Source organism: Lissotriton helveticus, chromosome 10 (assembly GCF_964261635.1).
Source record: "Lissotriton helveticus chromosome 10, aLisHel1.1, whole genome shotgun sequence".
Lineage (NCBI taxonomy): Eukaryota > Metazoa > Chordata > Amphibia > Caudata > Salamandridae > Lissotriton > Lissotriton helveticus.
Window position 1 is genome coordinate 527,539,153 of NC_136071.1, and position 22,095 is coordinate 527,561,247.

Here is a 22,095-nt window from a genome sequence, read left to right on the forward strand (position 1 = left end):
CGTAGAAAAGTGCGCAGAGTGAGTCTAGACGCCTGAGAGTAAATCTAGTGGGCGTAGATGTGGGAGGCACAGACTCAAAGAAGGCCAGAGACCCCTTAATTGTGATGTTACTTCAGCTGGTGAAGTAGAGGAGAAGCATCACTTAAAACCTTAATGTGCAGGACAAACAAAAAAATCCTCCCACATCAGAAGGGGGGTATAGTCTAAGCACAAGAACAACCCCTTCTCCTCCTATCATGTCAGTGACAGGCAGAGTGCTGGTCCATATACTCTTCATGAGGGTTCACAGGAAAAGGTCTCAGCTTCCCACAAGTGATGCAGGGTCTGAAGGTAGACTTCATGTAAGAAGACATTACAAAACTGTGATATTATGAAGAAAAAATTGAAGAAAAATTAAGAAAATTGAAGAAAACCCCTTCACACGACGTGCGGTAGAAAATCTGAGAGCCTGAGCCTCTGGGGAGAACATTCTAGTGGGTTGGCTGCAGTTTGGTCTATACAAAATGACTAGGATAGTCATGAGTGTGGAAGTTTTTACTCTTGTAGCTTGGGCTACTTTACTTCCTGGTTGGTTATTACCAAGTTTCTTCTAAGGATATTATTGCATATTACTGCTTTTTATATACCGTGGGACTCCCACTCCGACGACGGGGAATGATTCAGGCATGTGAATCTATGAAAGACACCCTAATACTGGAGAATTATTGAACGGTTGGTACAGCTAAGAAATAGATCAGATTTGTGCATTAATTGCTGTAGTTAACATGGGTAGAGGTGTGACATGCACTGAAATAACCATCAAATGCATCTACTGGATTGAATTGCCTTCTCTTGTATTAGCAGCCCCCTACCCCTTATGGGCTATAAGGAAGAAAGTGAGGGGCATATTATCAACGCTGTGCAAAAAATATCTCACAGCGTTGATAACGTGGAAAAATCTATTGCCGATTTCACATCGCCTGTTAGCAGCGTATTCTCAACGCTAAAGCCAACAGGCGATGTGAAATCGTCGATAGGTCGCATTAGCGCGTGAAAACAAGCGCTGTTTTCAAGCGCTAATGTGTGCCTTGATAATATGGGGGGGTTGGATTCAGCTTTATGATCCACCCTCTCATGTTAGCAATGCCTAACACGTACTAAAAGCAGGTGTTGGAGACCTGCGATAGATGCGTTTATCGCAGGTCTCCTTCTCCCAAGGCCTGTCTTGTGAATAAGGCAATCCCACCTTCAACCACATTTTACATGTGGTTGGACGTGGAAACGCCCACCCTGCATCTCATTAGCGTTATTCATCGCCCCCAGCGTGGGGGCGATGAATAACGCATGAAATGCGTCGCTAACCGGAGTTAGTGACGCATTGGTAATAGGGCGATAATTAATTCATGCGTTAGCAACCGGAAAAGGTCGCTAACACATGAGTAATAATATGCCCCTCTATGACAACCTGTGAACCACAATTTTTCCTTTTCCCCCTAAAGTTCCTCTGTCTTTTTTTCCTTTGGGTGGCATTTGGAGGAGCCTCTGTTCCCGAGGGACCCCTTGATGTTCAAATTGGTGCTCCTCAAGGTTACCTTTTTGGAATATGTTGAGAAGGGTAAAACTCGATTTTTCTCCCCAACTTGTAGTCTCAAGAAGGTAGTCTCCATTGAACCTCTATGTACAAGCCCAGGCTTGTAGCAGTGTAATATCTTCCTTTTACAGTGCACAGGTGCATCCCGGGTAATTGCCTACTGCCTCCCCCAGTAAATTAAATGTAATGGCTTATATGAGCTACCTCTACTTCATAGCTTATTATACCTTATGTGGTTGATATGGTAAAAAATATTTAGTCACAATCATCGGAATGTGGGTGTCTGGTAAATATTTTGTGAATGCTACTAATACACTGGGTCACGTGGTCCAGGGTTTACTTTAGTTGTATCATGGTTGGGAGACGAAGGGTGACTACTATTTACACCAGAGGTCACAAACCTTTTCTGTAATAAGAGCTACTCATGTTCAATGAAAATCATATTGAACTCCTAATTGTTATCAGTGTGCTAATAGTGACCAAGTCACACCGGATTACATTAGTGGCCATGCCATGCAAAATTGCCAGCAGCGATCACCTCAGTCATCAGGCAGGGTTGCCAGCAGTAATGTGAAGAGGGCTTTATCAATCTGAAATGTAAATGTAAATGTAGTTGAGCTTATATAGCGCACAGCTACCCGCAGTGGGTTTCCCGGCGCTTGCTTAGGGAACCCTTCCTGGTATTCCCCTGTGAGATAGCAGGGTATCCACAAGGTGAAAGTCAGGCATCCCGCCGCGAGGGGCCGTTGTGGAGATTAAGCAAGCTATTGCCCAGAGTCGCAGAGTGTGAACCCGTGAGTCGAGGAGGCACCGGGGCGAGAATTATCGAGTCCGTGGAATTTTTAGCCCAAGACCCGCCGAGCCGGGGAATTGAACCCTGGTCCAGGACCGATCTCAGCTTCCGGGTCTGCTGCCTCTAACCCCTGAGCCACACTTCTCCACAAATGCCACCTCCACGTGGTTAACACCTGACAACCTTCGCTATGATGCCCCTAGCACGAAGGTTATGATTTTAGAAATGCATTTCCACATGCTCTCATGGTTTATCACTCAAATATATCCTTCACTATGTATTTTAGATATCCATCAGTTTTTCAATAAACACCAGCTTATGAGTTCTGAAAATGCAGACATTGTCATCTCGAATACACGCTTTTGAATATTAGGATAAATATGTTCATTTATCCAAGCAAAAGCTTCTTATTCAGTCAGCTGGGTTTCACACAGGCGAGCTACTTACAGGTAGCTGGAGAGGTTCTAGTAGCCAACGAGCAGGAGAAGCCAGGTTTACACAGAACACCTCTTCCTCGTACCCCTTCCATTTCTTCCTTATCTGTTCTTTGATTTTCATGGTTATTTCGAGTAAATACAAAAAATTACCCACTAGAGTTGCCCCCTGGAAGGTGTACCCTGTCACGATGAGGACGTTACAGGTGGGCGTCTAGAAGATTATAACTTTAGAGAGAGAAGTGAAGTGGACGGTTTGAAAGACCAATGCTAGTAATACATAATAGTCCCTACGTTTGGGCTGCTGGCAGACCTCCACTGGCTTCCCATGGAGAAACGGATCAAGTTCAAGGCACTGACTTACAGGTTTCGTATTAAGTATGCAAGGTCTCCACGCTACTTACAACTCCTAGCAAGTCCTTATGTTCCATCCTGCACCCTCTGGTCCTCCACCCAAGGGAAATGTCAAACCCCTAAAGTTAGATTGGCTCGAATGGGAGGACGCTCATTCTCCCACCTGGGCCCCACCTTATGGAATGCCCTGCCATTTTTCGCTGCGCACGCAATCTAACCTTCTCCTATTCCTTAGATCTCTCAAATCTCTGCTGTTCAGCCAATAGGCCCCTCTACCCTCTGCTGTTCCATATAGCGCCGGGAAACCATTGGGGGTAGCTGTGCGCTAATATATAAATTCAAATAAATAAATAAATACATTAATTTGGTAGAGAACCACCCAACCTGGTGACAGTAATGTGAAGTGGTTTGTTGAGTGAGATGGCATACGGTTCTGGTGGCAATGTTTAAGATCATGTCCAGAAGAGAGAAAGAAAAAATGCTTGCCTTGTATGTATGGAATGGGATTAACTGACAGATCTTGCACAAGTTCAGGCCAAGCTATTTTAGAGCGACTAAAAAGAACACCAAGATTTCTCACAAAAGATTTAATTATCAGTGTGTTAGGAACAAAATAGATAAACTAAGTAAGGTAAGGTGGAGGAGGTTCAGCTTAAGGAAAGACAGGCAATCAGAAGTGCATGACAGGAGAAAGGACAAGGAAGTGGGAAAAGAAAAGATGATATGGGTGCCATCTGTATTTCACTTGTAGAAGAAGGCGAAAGGACAGATGATGTCACCAGGAGGAAGTGCTGCGAGAAAATAGGAGAGGGCCCAAGAACACGTTGAAGATTGCCCCCTGGTAGCAGATAAAAGGACATAGTTTGGATTGCCTGGTAACAAGGAAGCTCTGATAAGAAGGTGAGGGAAGAACGATTTGAAGGCAGAGCGGGAGGTGCACATGGTCTTCAGGAGGATAGTAGAGTGGGATGATTGGCAGTATGAATGGCTACGGATATATCAAGAATTATAAGTATAAAAATGTTTGTGATGAGAGGATGTGATAAAGTTACCTGTTTGTAAGAGGGCTGCTCTGTGGAGCTGAGCATTTTCTTTAAAATGAGAAAAAATGTAAGGAGGTTGAAGGCCTGCAGTCCAGTATTTTAGGGAAGAACAGGAGTTTAGATACTAGACAGTAGTTTGAGTTCGAGTTGAGTTTGGGAGTATTTTTGTCTTTTTTAGAAGTGGTAGAACCTCTGCAAATTTAAAGTATGAACAGTAGCTGCTTTGAGTGAGTACCCTTGGAAATGAGTGTTAAAGGCTTGATTGTATGTAGATTGAATGAGTCAGATGGATCCAAGAGGGGTCAGTTGATTTGAGTATTGGAATAAGCTCACTTGGAGAACCAGTTGTTAATTTGAAGAGCTTTGAAAAGTTGTTTGGACGCTAATGGTGGTTTGGCCACATAGTAATGTAGCAAGGGTTTGCCTTATAGTGGTGGTTTTAGACGAGAAGTACAATGCAAAGTATGTTGCGGAGAGTGAAGATGCGATGAGAGTTGTGCTTTCCAGTTGCTGTGGATGGCGAATGAGAGAAGTTATGAGGGTTTTAAAATGAACAGATTTGCGTTGTCATGGATCTCCTATTAAAGTGTAGAGTTCTCACAACTCTGGCTAGCCGGTGACATCCTCATTACATATGTGATAATTGTGATGTACCATTGTTGTACCTAGGCTGCTCCTAAACCACCAACTTTGAACTTGACCATGACTGCTAATCTACATCATCCTAGGGGTTTAGGAAGCCTTAATGAGAGTAACTTTCAGTTGCAGATACAGTACTTGCATCTCTGGTTGGGTAGGACTCTAGACTTTATCGTTTCTTAAAAACATGGCCACTACTACAACTGCACCCTGTCCCCATTGCTGAAAAAGTAAGATTGGGTCCTTTCCAAAACGGATGTTTTTATGCATTATTTTAGTACGGTAAAATAAATCACAAATAACTGAGCAAAAAAAATTGTGAAACAGAGAGTATATCAGCATATAAAGAAATTGAAAACAAAAGTGGACCACAAATAAGAATTATAGCATAAACTACAATACATTTCCAAGAAGAGCAATGCTTTTCATTCATAAAAGGGATTAAAAAAAGAAGTGAGAAATAAACAAAGTTCAGCTCTTAGTACAAAACCTTACTGAAGTAATTCCACTATGTTTCACTCTAAAATAACTGATTTTATATTTGCAGAAAACACCTACTTATTCCTTCATATGAGCACTGTTGAACCTTAGAAATCGAGAATGTAGAAATTAACCAATGTTGCACTTTCTAATACAAAAACCTCACAACAGGTCCCCAAAGGGCATCATAGGAAATACTCAAAAATACAAAACTCTCCCCTCTGGAACCTGGATGGCTTCTTTGGAAACAGTGAAAAATGGGGGTAGTTTGTACACCAGTTTGCAACACACCCACTATTATAGGTGGGAAGAGAAAGAAACCTTTTTCTTTATACAACTCTCACTCACTCTAGTAGTGTCATGCTTCATCATCGGGTTCACCCCAACTCCTAAAGGTCGGGTGGGCTCAACTGTATTTCAGGGAGAACTTATGAAGAATGGGTGTATGGGGGAGTAACTTTAAAGATAACATTCCTCACCCACTCCAAACGTATCCTTTATTAGTGGGGTGGGAGGGAAGATCGAAAACTGTATATGAGGCTAAAGGATGTAAATCCAATATTGAGCGGAGATCATGCGGCAACTTGCTGATACGGATCACTACTGCCCTCTTCCTGGTAACCCCTTAAAACACATACAATCCTTGATCGAAGCCATAACTAAATCAGCTCTGAAGGAAGACATCATTTCTAAGAAAGAATATATTTTCCTTAATAACACTAATCCCCATATCCCTGTAATCTATGTGCTACCCAAAATACATAAGAATTCATCCAGTCCCCCTGGCTGCTCGATTGTTTCAGGCTGTGCTTCAGTTGTTGAACCATTTTCGAACCACTGAGTAAATATATAGATGCAATGATTAAGGATTTAATTCCTCTAACTAACACCTACATTAGGGATAGTATAGATCGTATTGGCCTTATAGAAGACATGGAATTTGACCCTAGTTTGGATATCTTTGTGAGATTAGACATAGAATCCCTATATACTAATGATCCACACCAAGAGGGGATTGAAATTATCCAAAAACTACTAGATACTAGACCATGCCCAAATCGCATCCGAAATGAGTTCATTATGGAACTTCTTGAAATAGCGCTCGTGCAGAATTACTTTCCTTACTGTGACACATTTTATCATCAGAAAAAGGGTGCTTCCTTGGACGTGTCCTTTGCCCACACCTTTATGCTAACAATTTCGAAACTACCCAAGTGTTGGCACCTAACATTTGTTTCCATGACCACATTCGGTTATGGAAACGAAACATTGATGACATTCTACTCACCTGGAGAGGTGACATTGAATCATTAACTAATTTTGTGAACTGGCTTTCCACTCAACATATATGTGAGGAGTTTGTCAGCTGGAAGTACAAGCAAAAAAAGCACATTGAGTGAGTGTAATTTAGATTTGGCAATCATCCCGGCTGAGGCATTGGTTCTTTCAGGACACTTTAGGGCATGTTTACTAGAAAATGTTTGAGGGTGGAGCAATGCCCAATTTGGAAGCGCCACACACATTTTCAAAACGCAGTGATGCGCCGTATTTACTACAATACGGAAAACCCCTGTGTTTTCCCTTGCACTGGTGCTAAAATTAGCTGCTTAGAGCCAAAGCAGACACCTTTCCAGAATAGTGCAAGGGTGCCTGCATTGCAGGAAATTATTGTTTATGCGTTGGAAGGTGTCCCTTCCTGCACATAAACAATACATAATGGCTATTTGTTACATCTATGTGTGCTGCATTCTGCAGTACATATAGAAGTATAAAATCGCCATTATTAAATGATTATTAATGCGCAGGAAGGAACTGGATCCCTGCATTATCCCGAACTCTGTCATATCTTAAGAACTCTTTCATAGTCTGAGGTTGAGTCCACCCTGGTAGTATCATCTTACAAGGGTGGGATGAGGTGGCTAATGATGAAGCATGTCACATTACGTGGTGAGCCCACTTCATCCAAATATATGTATACCCAATAGGATAAATTGTGAGGGTTAGGGGAATTATCCTCCCTCAAAAAAGATACATACAGCACCTGTTGTGTTTAGCAGAAAAACCACAACCCAGAACCCATGGCCCTTGTCTATGATGTGTCACAATTCTTAACTTCTTTTAGACTTGATACGTCTTCCTCTCCTATCTGGAACTGCAGTTGGTGACCCAGAGGTGGCTGTAAACAGAGCAAAAGAGTTTTCTTCTAGGTTTATAGTCATTACATCCACAGAAAGAAAAAGAGTGTCACATCATACCTGCAATTTCCTTGGTCAAGTACTGTTAATAGAGCAGGGTATCCAAGCTTCAAAGCCCAGGACGAATATATGACATTGCAACGCATTCAATTACAAAGCATGCTTTTACAACGCAGTCTTTACATCACAACTACCATTACATTGCATGATTGTACAACATATGCCTTTACAATGCACTTTTAAAAACTACCATTACAACAGATACCATTACAGCGCATAATACTTTTAGGGAAACAGTAGGATAAGTCTTGAATAGCGTCGGGGTAAAAATTACTATTCCCACTCCAGTGAGTGCAACAGTAGGGTAAGTGTTGGATAGTGTAGGGGTAGAAATTACTAAGTTTCGGATAGTGTAGGGGTAGAAATTACTATTCCCACACCAGTGAGTGCAACAGTAGGGAAAGTGTTTGATAGTGTAGGGGTAAAAATTACTATTCCCATGTACCCCAAAACCCATACCCAACCTAATACTAAAAGAATCTCTATTACTTAGCTTATAATGTGTTGTAATGGCATGCATTGTAATGATATGCGTTGTAATGGCATGCGCTGAAGTGACATGCGTTGTAATGGCATGCATTGTAATGGCATGCGATGTAAAGGCAGTTGTGTTGTAACAGTTGCGTTTTAAAGGTAATTCGTTGTAATGACTGCGCTGTAATGGATGTTTCCCACAGGACATGCCAATAGACAGCATCTTTTCCCATCTGTCTACCATCAATAAAGTTTTCTCCCATCAGGTCTCAGCTTTACTTCTAAAGTCTTCAGTAGCGAGATGGCTTCTGTGAAGGGGCTCTAGGATGCTAATATATTCTCATCTAGTCCTCCCCAACTGGTCAACTGTTTGCCATGAATGGTGCACCTTTGATAGCTTCTCCCTTTCTGTTAAAAGGATGACTTTTGATCACAGACTGCTGGTCGCTGGTCAGTGACTGTCTTTTATTGGCAGTGTTTGGGTAAGTAATTAGAAATTATGTTTCCTACACCTTAGAGTGAGTTTTGATCCTGCAGCGCATAAGGTCCACTGTAAGTGCACGGTCACACCATGGCAAAATGATTCCATCAAGGAATATGTATACCTTGCGGTCTAGCGGTCCCTTGAACCTGGTTTAGTATTTACAAAACACAAAAGGGTCAAATGACTGTCATCCCATTGCTAATAGAGAATTGTCTCCAATATATGTATGAGTCTCCAAAGTATGGTTGCACAGCCATTGACTAGCCCTTGATCCATGATCTGCGGTGCCCTCGGGCAGGTCTGTGCCCACAATGTTCTTGAAGATCAAAGCAATTTTTATGGCCCTCAAGGCTTTTATAGCCTTTTTTATCCGAAAAAGTGTGTTGCGTAATAAATTTACTACAGTTGCATTATTTTATATTTGAAAAACAGCACAAATTTACATCGTTTGTGTATTTTAGTCATGGAGATGTGGCCATGGTCTCCATCAGAAGTACTTCAGGCTGGGTCTCCAGTTCTCAAGCAGATCATCTACCATGCACAACTTAGGTGGAAACTCAAGAATTTCATTGTGCCCTACCACAGGATTATGGTGTCCTTTGTCACATGGGGAGATGTGGTCAGTTCTGCTTTCTTAATTTAGCTGAGGTACTAATTGCAGCTTTCCTTGTTGGTTGCTGGCAGATCTATCTCTTCCAGAAAAAGGGTCGCCTAAGCACAGCCATTTATTTGATCTCCTGTGATATTTTAGAAGTGTTCAGTTTGCCTGCTGGAAGGGCAGTGATGCCTTTTTTTGATGGATTGCATTACTTGAAGATTGGATGGATCAATTACTTTACATCTTCCCTCCTCTTCCTAAACACTCCAAATGTATTGTGAAACTGAGTCAAAAAAACAAAGGTACTGCATAATACTGGTGTCATCTTTTTGGATAACGGTTGTCTGACCTGTTGGATCCGGTGGACTCTTCACCTTTGTTCTTTTATCAGGGATCCCATTGTTTTTGTAGACTCGCTTGGTAATGTTTTTCTGGTCTCACTCTCTGATGTTAGCCACCTTGTTCCCGAGGTCTAGTTCTAGCATCATCTCCCAAGGTTGAGGACAAGATTAGGACAAATATCTAAAAGATGTCAGAGAACCATCTAAAACTGAATTGTAGCAAAACTGAAATGTTGGCATGTGGTAACTGGTGTCACCTGCAACCGCCCCCACACCCTTTGCCCATTAGATTGAGTTCCTCGCTCATCCCTCTCTCGCTCATCCCTTTCAGCACTATAAGGAACATGTGAGTCATCTTAAAATGAAACCCAACTTGGAATCTCGAGTGAACATAGTGGTTAAACCTTTTGTTCACTTTCTCAAGACCCTTCCTGCAAATCTATCATTTCCTGGAATTCCCACACTATGTAGAAGTCACCACCCCCAAATGTCTGCTCCCCCAATGAAGAGAGGTATCGCCCTTAGCTAACAATAATGCAATAGCGGCCAATCATCAGACACTCTTTGGCAAAACAAGGTGTGTCTGAGCACAGCAAGCAAACCAAATTTTATCGGTCAGGGGGCACTTGCAGATCCAAATTTTGATTCTTAATGCCATAAATCTCACTAGGGTGGTATGCCACTTACGGCCTAAACTGCAAATCTGTGTAATTCCGTGCCAATCTGCATCTGGAGAACACAGGACTTCCTTCGTCTTCTGCAGAGATCTACAACCTTAGCGGATCTTCTCAATCAATCGAGCCACTCTGGTCTGATTCAATTAACTTCTGGAAAAAAGAAAGCTCTTTTGCTTCCAGAGAGTTCCTAAAAGGAATCTGCTCCACCCCTTAAGTTCGTCAGGCACACAAACCTCATTCACAACAGTCTCATACATGCCTTTTGGGGGACATTAAGAAGGTATGCATGAAAATACCAACCTAACACAAACTTCTATCAATCATTCAGGCATAACTTCTACAACACTTCTGCAGCTCACAGCTTGAGTACCACTTTGGCCCTTACAAACCACATCAAGTTCTTCCCACATCGGCCACCATCGCTGTTGCACTTGCCAATCATCTATGCAGTTCTGGCTTGCAATCAATCTCAGGCAAGGCAACAGTACAAGAATGACACGCAAGTGGCAGTACCCTGCTATGCAAATATCAGATACCAGAATGAAAATTGGCCAGTACTCTTGAGACTTGGAGCATGTAAGCAATTTGAAATTATCCTTTCTTCTGGAAATGCAAATTTGGTGGTTGGCTGATACCAATTACAAGTAGCAGAATTCCACCTGAAGTAGTAACTCTAAGTGGGACTCTACCACTCATCATTATGAGTGGCCAGGTGTCTCTAGGGCCAGAATGGCCAGATCTACAAATTCTGCCCCCTATAATTCCGGGCATAGAGACAACAAACCCAATGTTACCCAGTAAAAAGGTGCACCCGTTGAAACAACTGGCGGGGAATTGGCAGCTGGTAAGGAGCTCAGCTCCGTCATACCCCTGCCCCACCACACAGGGAGCATACCATTCTTCTCCCTCCCAGTCAGGACCAGGACCCCCTCACCACCCCGCCCAGCGGCAACGTGTGCACTAGGATACCTGCAAAGCCCCATGGCCAGTGACTGTGGCCCAAAACTGACAGGACACCCACCCGACCCACCACGTGGAAGAGGGCCATATTATGCTACCCCCGAGTAAACTCAGCCCTTTCCTGGTCCCCCTTCCAACTACGCTTTCCAGAGGAAGCGAAGCCCTGCGTACTGGCATACACCCCACCCCCTGCCTAGAGCACATCACAGGGAGTATGGCACCAGAACATCGCAGCCTAAATAACATATCTTTTATTAAAATATTGCCCTTTTGGAGTTAATAATAGAAAATGTACACCCAAAGGAGCAATAATTGTGTAAACAAATTATTTATGCCAGATGATATTTTTGTTACCACTGCATACCAAAAAACTGTGAGAAAAGTAGAAAGCAGGGATTTAAAGAGAATCTGCAAGAGTGATATAAAGGGACCGGAATTGTACGATGGTGATTAAAGTACCATGAGGTGGAGTCAAGACTAGGCAACCTTGGTTTTTGGCAAACCCGGCATTTGTAAAAACTTTGCACCCTGCACTTTTTTGGGGGACAAATTAAGCACTGCCAAAGGCTCACCTACCTTTCCAAGAACCGCATCATGCAGAGATGTCCACAGCACTATGTCCGCTGGCTCCGGGTAAGAGTTCAATTTATTCTGAATGGATTCCTGGATACAAAAAAGCAAAAGCTTTGTCAGCAGGAGAAGTTAATTACATGTTTCTGATATGCCTTCCTGAACCCAAATACTATTGCAATATGTTGGTGAAGTCTCGACATTCTCGCTCATATATTTCCACTACACAATGAATAACAGCAGTTGCATCAGCCTGTACTGTACATTAGTCCTCTTTGACCCCTCTAGTAAGCCAGTTGTCTCCCATGCATGGAATACCCATATGTAGAGTGCACATGACTGGTCTTGTCGGCCCCAGAGGGCCGACCAATCAGTCAGGGCCCACAACAGTGGGCAAGCCACTCCTCCCCGACCCACTCAACCGCCCGCCCCCAACCAGGCATACCAATCTGCTTTCTCGCAGCGTGAGAAGCAGAAACATAAAATAGTATTTAAAATACAATTTTATGTTTCTGCTTCTCGCACTTTGTGAAAGCAGTGGGGTGACGCTCCTCCGCCCTAATGGAGGAGCCGCCCCTGAGGGAGCAAGATCCCAAGAAGAGCCATCAGATGTGGCAGAAAGCACAAGAGAGTTACGGCATTCCTTAATAAGGTCAACGAAGATGCTTGCAGCAATGAATGTTTCTTAGGAAGAAGCAGACGGACTGGTAAATAAAACAGTCCTGTACATAGCAAGATCTTCTAGGTCTCAGGCAAATGTTTCAAATGCATTACACTTCACATTTTAATCTCCCTATTGAGAGCATGATTTAGAGTTTGGTGGATAGGCTACTCCTTTACACACATGACGGATATTGTATCTGCCGTATTACAAGTGCCCTAGGATATAGTGCACAAGTGCCCTAGGATATAATACAGCGGCTGGGATATCCCATGGAATATAATGCACCTGCAATATAGCGGCCGGGATATCCAATAGAATATTATGCACTTGTAATACAGTGGCCAGGATATCCCATGGAATATAATGCACCTGTAATATGGCGGCCGGGCTATCCCTCACCTTTGTGATAGAGTAACCCGTCCTCCAAATCTGAATCAGGCCCTAAGTGATTTTCCAGCAAATGTACAGTAAACCACTGAGGCTTAGATCCAAATTCAAATCCATTACACTTCACATTTTAATCTCCCTATTGAGAGCCTGATTTAGAGTTTGGCGGATAGGCTGCTCCTTCACACACATGACGGATATTGCGTCCCCATATTACAAGTGCCCTAGGATATAATGCACTTGTAACACAGCGGCTGGGTTATCCCATGGAATAGGATGTATGACATTACAACGCATGCTTTTACCACGCATGCCTTTACAATGCGTTTTTTACATCGCATACCATTACAACGCATAGTGCTTTTGGATGTTGGATAGTGAATTATTTAATTTACTATTCCAACTCCAGTCCCCGTGGACACTAGGGAAGGTGTTGGATAGTAAATTAAATCTATTCCCTATCCTAGAGCGCCCCCCAGCGCAATGCGTTGTAAAGGTTTGCGTTGTAAAAGTTGCGTCGTAAAGGCACTGCGTGGTAAAAGTTGCGTTGTAAAGGTTGTTCACCCATGGAATAAAATGCACCTGTAATAAATAAGCCCCCTAGGTTTTTTGATGCTCTTGCTTGAAAGTGCCTAAACACACCACAGGGATCGGGCCTTTGAGCATGTTGGTCTTTGCAGAAATGGAGTCTGTCTGGTTTACCAACACTGTAAGGGCCAGCCTGGCACCCACAGTGTACAACACACACAAACAGAAACAACATGATGTAACTCTATATACAAGGACTGGCCATTAATTGCAATGGAGTGTGTATTTACTACTCTAACTCCAGGCGCATCTTGATACTCTGGTAGGTTATACACAGGGGTTAGTAAGATTGGGGTGGGGGTGGAGGGGGGTGAGCATCAGACTTCCCGACCATCAAGCTGGCATATAATGTTAAAATACATTATACACAAGTAGGGCACATGAGTGGGGTTTAAGACGTAGTGGAAAGGGAGAGATATACGGATTAATAGGAGTACTAAGTGAGAGAAACACAGGGGCAGATTTGCAAGCCCCTTGCGCCTGTTTTACGCCGCCGTTGCGTCACTTCTGTGACGCAACGGTGGCGCAAAAGATGCGCCATGGTGCGGGGTATTTACAACGTGACGCATCTGGGAGATGCGTCACGTTGTAAAACCCTGTGCCAGGAGGAGGCGTTTCTGCGCCGGGGGGCGTTCCGGCGCAGGAACGCCTCCTAAAAGTGGCTGAGTGAAATCTACAAGATTTCACTCAGTCACTTAGGGCGCCATGCTTGCATCAAAACCCTGCGCCTGCTTGAAGCAGGCATAAGGATTGACGCAGCATTCACAAGATAGGGCCCCCCAGAGCATTGCTGGAGCTGTGTCGCGCTTGCGATGCAACTCCAGCAATGCACCGCTTTTACGGCACAGATGCGTGACGCATCAGTGCCGTTTTGCCCCATGGTGTGCCGCATTGTAAATGCGGCGCATCCAGGGTGGCGGAGCTGCGGCGCACAATCACTGGCGCATCCTTGCTGATATGCAGGGATGCGCCAGTAATTGTAAATCTGCCCCACACTATTTTGTAAAATAAACATTTTTTAGGGCTTTTAAAACAGAGATGAGAGAAAGTGCATGTGTGTTTTTGTCAGTGTATGTATGCAAATATCCCGGGTGAAATCGGACAGACACCTCGCCATACCCGACTGAAAGCACCTGTGCCCAACTATTGATCTGAAAATACATTTATTAGGGGAGGTGTGACAGCCCCCCTCCTTGAAGCTACGCCCTTGATTTTACAGCGGACTATAGCAAATGTAGCTGCACTTACAGGTTTTTGAAGCACTCATTCAAAAGTACCTCCACACACTGCGAGGCCTGGACTTTTCCCCTGGCAGAGTTGACGTTTATCTGACTTTCTCAGGATTTACTGACACGCACACACCTGACCTGTTCTTTTTACTATTACAAGTAAGCTACTTGTTCACTTAATTTTTCAGGATATGCATATTTTGATCTACAATAATTTCACATTTTCTTCGAATAAAGGCAAATGTATTAGCACAAAAATGAGCTGATTTAAAAATTGTCCGTGCTGAGGGTAAGTCTAAAGCCCACCCATTCTAGCTTCCATTTCCTTAAATTGGCCTGAGCTGTCTTTCTAGGTCGGACATCATTCTTCCTATCCAACGGCGCCACCTGGTGCTGCTTGAAAGCGCTGCATCTTAAGAGTCTCATTTACAACATTGCCCACTCTATTCAAAGGTACAGAGATTTCAGTAGTGACTTTTTAGGTGGGAAGTCTATTTTGGAAAACATTCCGCCTGTAGCGCTCTAGTGCTCCGAGGGTCTCCCTTGAGCCCCGGAAGCACTACCACCAATTGTATCACCTTCTGGCAAGGCGTGGCCAGAAGGCTATAAATAAAAGGGCAGGAGTGGCACGGCACTTCCTGTCCGGACCAGCAATGCGTGTGTATGTGTGCAATTATTTCTATGCAGTATCCTAACATCCACCCCTAACTAAGCAGCGCCAACCTAACGTTTGGCCCCATGGTCCCCACACTGGCGACGAGGGTGGGATCGGATTAAACCGACGCGACCTGCAGACGCAGCATGGACAGCTCGGTGTTGCCCAAGAACATTGCCAGCTGCGCCGAAGCCGAGCAGAGAAGAAAACCGGGACTGACCCGCAAAGCAGAAGACGAAGCCACCTACCGGTAAGCAGCGTAGGCAAGAAGCTGCGTAGTGCACCGGCGACGATAATCCAGGGCAGCCTGAGCGGCAGGAGACGAGGCGCCGAGCAGAGAAGACGCTGCTGGCAGGCCCAGCGGTGCGCGCATGCGCTGATGAAGTGAGGCCGACACCCACCGAAGACGAGCTCCGCGTAGGCACACGCGGTGAAGGGATCACATGCGAACACTGCAGCGCGAAGCCCCGAGGAAGCCTAAAGAAGCTTCGCGCTCAGCAAGAAAACAGCCACACGCACAGAGCGCAATCCAGTGATATACACTAAAGGGTCCTAAACCGGACAGTGGAGGAAACACAACCGGAGAACAAGACAACAGGCACAGATAAGACACAACAACAAACAAGCATAAGCAAAGGCAGGAAAGGAGAGGAAAGAAAAGACAGAACATGCCAGCACCATGCCCAAACATGTCTCTACCCCAAGGAGGGGCAACAGGGGGAGCACCACAAGCAGCAGCTCCAGCGCAACAAGCAGGGCCCCCAGGCAAGCAGTAGTCACTGTAGCTCAGCCTCCAATACCATCAGCACATTCACAGATACAAGCCCTGCCACCTTTCAGTGAGTTAATCGACCCAGGCACAGCAGCACCACGGTGGGCAGTGTGGTTAGGGCAACTCAACAACTATTTTACCGCCACCAGAGAAAAAGACAATGAGGTGAAGAGGTCACTACTATTGCATTTTGGCGGCACAGAACTTTATAAGCTCTTTAAACACCTACCAAATACCGGGGCCGACACAGACTATGACGCAGCAGTCGCCGCGCTGAATGCCCATTTTGATCCCCAATTGAACCCCCACTTTGAGAGATTCAAATTCTGGCAATCCAAACAGAGGGAAGGAGAAACAATGGACGCGTTTCACGCACGCCTGAGGGATCTCATAAGCACGTGCACAGAAGACGACGAGAAGAAAGAAGTAACAGCGCAACTCATTCAAGGGTGTCGCAACAAACACCTAAGAACTTTAATTCTGAGACAACCGCGAATATCCCTAGAAGAAATACTAATCCTCGCCAGATCACATGAGCTATCAGATGCCCGCGCAACTGAGATGGAAGCAGCCCTAAGTCCACGCTCGGATGCAGGAACAACGATAAAGACAGAAAGGGTAGACGCAGCTCGCACCCTTGGCCGAGGAGGCAGAGGAAGATGGCCGACCAGAACGCAGCGCCGAGCGCCATGCGGGTATTGTGGCAGGGAGGAGCATAATCAAGGTGGCTGCCCAGCACGTGGAAAGACATGTTCAAAATGCGGAGTGCCCAACCACTTCGCGAGTGTATGCAGAGGAGGTTTTCGTGGACGAAGCTTCTCAGGGAAGAAGACAGCCACCGGAGCAATAAAACAACTGTCACTAGATGACCCCGCGCCATCACGCTCGACCAAAACACAGCGACAGCCGCAGCCACGATTCGACGAGTCATCCACCGAAGAGGACGATGATTGTTACAATGTGTCATTTGTCAGTGAGCTGAAGAAAAGACGAAGACCGCAACCGAAGTGTCAGATACAAATCGATGGGTCACCAGTGACCGGAGTCATCGACACGGGCGCCACAGTGAATGTAATGGGCATCCAACACTACAAGTCCCTGAAACCAAGACCCAAGCTAGTTCCATCCAAGGCCCGAATCCTCACCTATGGCAGCCAAAAGCCACTCCCGTTGCGAGGGAAGATGTTGGTACAGGTCAAAGCGGAAGACCAAGAGGTAATGACGACATTTCATGTGATAGACAAGGAGGCAGACCTACTAGTGGGAAGCAACACGGCAGAAGATCTACGCCTTATTGCTTTTGCGAACGCAGTAAAAGCGCTCCAGACAGAAGACATACTACAAATGTTCCCCTCGTTGTTTGAAGGCCTTGGAACCATCAGACGTCCACCCATCAAGCTACACATAGACCCCGCCATACAACCAGTGGCACTGAGACATCAGAGAATTCCGTTTCACCTTCGCACAGCTGTAGAGCAAGAATTGAACCAATTAGAAGCACAAGGGGTGATTGAGAAGGTGTCTGGACCGACGCCATGGGTATCCCCCATGGTGATAGCAGAGAAACCACGACAACCTGGAAAAATCAGAATATGCATAGATATGAGGATCCCCAACAAGGCCATATGACGGGAACGACACCTCACGCCCACTGTAGACGACATCTTGACAGATTTGAATGGAGCCCAATGGTTCTCCAAGCTAGTCCTCAACGCAGGATACCATCAGCTGAGGCTAGCGGAAGAGAGCCGCAAAATAACGACTTTCTCGACACACCTAGGTTTGAGAAGGTACAAAAGGCTAAACTTCGGAATCTCGTCCGCTGCCGAAATCTTTCAGAACACCATCAAGGAGATCTTATCTGGGCTCCAAGGGGTGCTAAATGTCAGCGACGACATTTTAATCCACGACAAGACAAGTGAAGAACACCATCACAGATTGAAGGCGACACTGCAGCGACTGGCGCAGTATGGCGAAACGCTGCATAAAGAAAAGTGCCAATTCTTTAAAAAATCCATTGAGTTCTTTGGCTACGTGTTTGATTCAGAAGGAGTTAAAGTGGACCCACGCAAATCACACGCCATCAAGAGTGCCCCTGCACCCACCACCGCATCGGAAGTACGGAGCTTCTTAGGGATGGCACAATACTGTGCAAGATTTATCCCCAATCTAGCCACGATTGCAGAACCATTAAGGAACCTGACTAAGAAGGAGAACTCATGGAAATGGACAGAGGCCAAAGACAAAGCCTTCCACCACATCAACACGGCCCTACTAGACAGCACCACCATGGCGTATTTCAACACTGCCAAACCCACAGAAATACTAGCAGATGCTAGTCCAGTTGGCCTAGGAGCCCTGATCTCACAGGAAACAGAACCAGGAGTATGGGCGCCTCTATCATTTGCAAGCAAGGCACTGACAGCGACAGAGTCGAGATATTCGCAAATCGAAAGAGAAGCCCTGGCAGTAAAATGGGCCTGTACTCACTTTCACCTTTACATATCTGGACATCCCTTCAGAATGGTGACGGACCACCAGCCGCTAATACCTCTATTCAGAGGCACAGCTCCTCACCCCCCACCGAGAATAGAGCGATGGGCAATCCAAGTACAACAGTATCAAATGGACCTAGTTTACCGCTCAGGAGCGAGAAACCCAGCAGATTTTCTCTCTCGCCACCCCGCTCTAGAAGGACATCAAGCAACTGAACAAGAGATTCAGACTGAAGCATTCGTGAACATGCTGTCGACCGGGTCATGCCCCCGAGCCCTCACAGCAGAGACCATTATCTCTCAGTATGAGAACGATGCAGTCATCCGACGCGTGAAGGAAGCCCTACAATCCGGCTTGTGGGAAAACTTCCTAAGGAATGTCAGTGGCTGGAACGAAGCGGACAGAGCACGCCTGACCCAATTTTGGAGAGTACATAACGACTTAAGCTGGGCAAGCAACGGGCTGATACTCAGAGGTTCCCGGGTAGTAATCCCAAAGACATTGCAAGAAAGAGCGACAATATTGGCTCATGAAGGACACCAGGGCACCCGCAGGATGAAGGCCCGGATGCGCGAGAAAGTTTGGTTCCCCAACCTGGAAGAAAGCGTTGATGCAGTAGTACGGCAATGTCGAGCATGCCAGATAACCAGCAGTCCCGACGCTCCAGCCCCAGTGATTACAGAGGACCCTGCTCCGTCCCCATGGTCATGGCTCAGTCTAGACTTCGGGAGCTTCCCAGATGGGAGAATCACCGTAGTGTTAATCAACAGCTACACAAAATATCCCATCGTAGACCTAGCGGCGTCCACCAGTTTTGCAAACATTCGCCCCATCCTCAGCAAATCATTCGCCGTGTTCGGAGTCCGGCTCGTCATCAAGACAGATAATGGACCCCCGTTCCAGGGGAGCGATTTCAAAGAATTTCTACACAATCTGGGCATAAAACACCACAGAATCACACCTCAGTGGCCTCAGGCAAATGGCGAGGTGGAAAGATTCATGAGAACAATAAACAAAACTCTGCGAATAGCCACCTCGGAAGGGAGCGACCCAGAAGATGCGCTACAGCTCTTTCTAAGAGAGTACAGGAGCACCCCACACAGCACTACCCAACGATCACCATGGGCGCTGATGCTAGCCGGACCGAGAAGAGACCTACTCCCCATGGCAGACAACTGGACTCCAGCGCCATACTCACCAGCCAATACTCAGGAGAGAAGGAAAAGGACAAACGAGAAGGCAAGTCACCAACGAAGAGCTCAGTCAAGAATCCTGCATCCAGGAGAAACTGTATTGATCCGGACCAGAAGACCAGGAGGAAAGTTCGGAACGCCGTTCGAACCAGAACCCTGGACCATCAAAGAAACAAGAGGCACAGCAATAACAGCCAGCCGGAATGGAGAGGAGGTAACCCGAAACATATCGTGGTTCAAACAAATACCACCGACTCGAGAACAACTGACCGTCCAGGAGGAATCTGCGGCAAGGGAAGATGGAGGAGGAACGGAAGAAACAAGTACACCTTCACCTATAGCTGCACCGGACGCAGCAGTTCCGATCTCACCGGGATGCCCTCAGGAATCCACACCCACCAGAGGCAAGTGGCGATATAACCTCAGGCCAAACCCCAGGCCAAGCCAAAGACTAGCGGACTTTGCTTGTTGAACATTTCATTTATAATTTTTCAAAATTGCAAGTTGGGAAGGGATGTAGCGCTCTAGTGCTCCGAGGGTCTCCCTTGAACCCCGGAAGCACTACCACCAATTGTATCACCTTCTGGCCAGGCGTGGCCAGAAGGCTATAAATAAAAGGGCAGGAGTGGCACGGCACTTCCTGTCCGGACCAGCAATGCGTGTGTATGTGTGCAAATATTTCTATGCAGTATCCTAGTATCCACCCCTAACTAAGCAGTGCCAACCTAACGTTTGGCCCCATGGTCCCCACACCGCCGTTTTGGAAGTCTTGTCTAAAACTCAATTGGAATATTTAATTTCTGGGAAGATCTACACAGGGGTGAAGAGGAGCAGATAATTTATTTATTTTTTATTTTATGCGATTTTTAGAGCGCGCAAATACCCATACGGGTGTCTCGGTGCTAGCGTAACAGAACTCTCTCTTGTGAAGAAAAATGGTGGTTTATGCTGAGAACAACCAAGTCTTAAGTTTCTTTCTGAATTTAAGAAGCGTAGGAGCGGTTTTAATGTGGAGTGGTAAGGTGTTCCAGAGTTTGGCTGTCGATATGGTGAAACATCTGTCTCCCCAATTGGTTTTTCTTGTGCGTGGAACCTTCAGCAGGTGGGCTGATGAAGAGCGTAAGGTTCTTGAATATTCAGGCGGGGAGAAAGCTTTTTTTAGAAATAGTGGGCCCGGATTATTGATGGCCTTATAGGCTATGCATAAAGCCTTGAATTTAATCCGACTCCTAACTGGGAGCCAGTGCAGCTGTCTAATATAGGGGGAAGTGGATGAGAATTTGGGAATGGTTAGTAGAATCCTGGCTGCGGCATTTTGCACCGTCTGTAATTTATTGAGGACCTTTTCTTGGGCGTTCATTAGGAGGGCGTTACAATAGTCTGTTCTTGAAAACACCAATGAGCTTATTAAAGTTTTGCCCACCGATGGCGGAAGGTATGGAAGTAGTTTTTTAATCCTTTTTAAGATATAGAAGGCTGAAGATACCACCGAGTTGGCATGTTGGAGAAAGGTCATCTTGTTGTCGAATATGACTCCCAGGTTACGTACCTTGACTACCGGTTGGGGAGGTGCTCCCATCTGAGGTGGCCACCACTGGGGGGACCAGGTGGGTTGCAAGTTCCCGAATGTCATCACCTCTGTCTTGTCAGAGTTTAATTTCAAGCAGTTAGATGACAAAGATGATAAAGGATTCTGCAAGCGATGCAACAGGAAGGACAGCTGCTCGTACACGAGGGTTTTGGGGGGCAGCCGAGCACAGAGAGGTCTGCCCCCTGGGCAGATTGGGAGGGGGAGGGGTTGGCCAGCGAGCGGCCATTTTGGGCATTACGGGCTACATTGGGACTAGCCCAAATGTAGCCCAATTTTTGAGGTATAGCCCAATAGGTATTTAGGGCTGTTTCGGTCTTTCCCAGCCACCATTTTAGGTTTGGTGACGTGGTGGCTGGGAGCGCTGTGCAGAGTAGGTTTTTGTCAGGGCAGGTTTAATGGAGAGTATTATAGTTGGTAGAGGCAGGGTGTCAGTGGTTTTAATGTAGTTTGTGTGGATATGGCAGACGGAGATTACAGGGTGCTGGAGGCAGTAAAGCTGTTGAGTGAGGCCGGCCGGCGTGACCTGTTGATGCCGGAGGCCTCTATCGCCACGCGCCCAGTGAGGCGTGCGTCGGCCTGGGTGGCGGCTGCCATTGTGGCCTGCTCACCCCCTCGGCGGACTGGGAAGGCCAAGGTGGGTAGGGGGGGCCACGCGGAGGTCGGTAGCGCGGCCCAGTTGGGGGTGTCAGGCTCGTGTGGAGGCTCAGTGGTTGCGGGGGCATCCGGGACGCAAGGCAGGGGGTCCGGTGGGGGAGTGCGCACCGCATCTCTCCGCCGGGGTTTTCTTTGGTTGGGGTCCACTCATATGCCAGAGGAGCGGCCCCGCTGTCAGCGCGGGGGGTGCGGCA

At 46.1% G+C, this 22,095-nt stretch overlaps 1 protein-coding gene across 1 annotated transcript in view; it reads right to left on the minus strand.

Annotated features, from left to right (window-relative positions):
* The window catches only part of LOC144785371 (uncharacterized), a 337,243-nt gene that overhangs the window by 206,001 nt on the left and 109,147 nt on the right, over positions 1–22,095 (minus strand). The window contains exon 4 of the mRNA XM_078664322.1: positions 11,679–11,765. Coding sequence (XP_078520448.1) covers positions 11,679–11,765 — 87 coding nt within the window. The remainder of the gene's footprint in view (positions 1–11,678; positions 11,766–22,095) is intronic.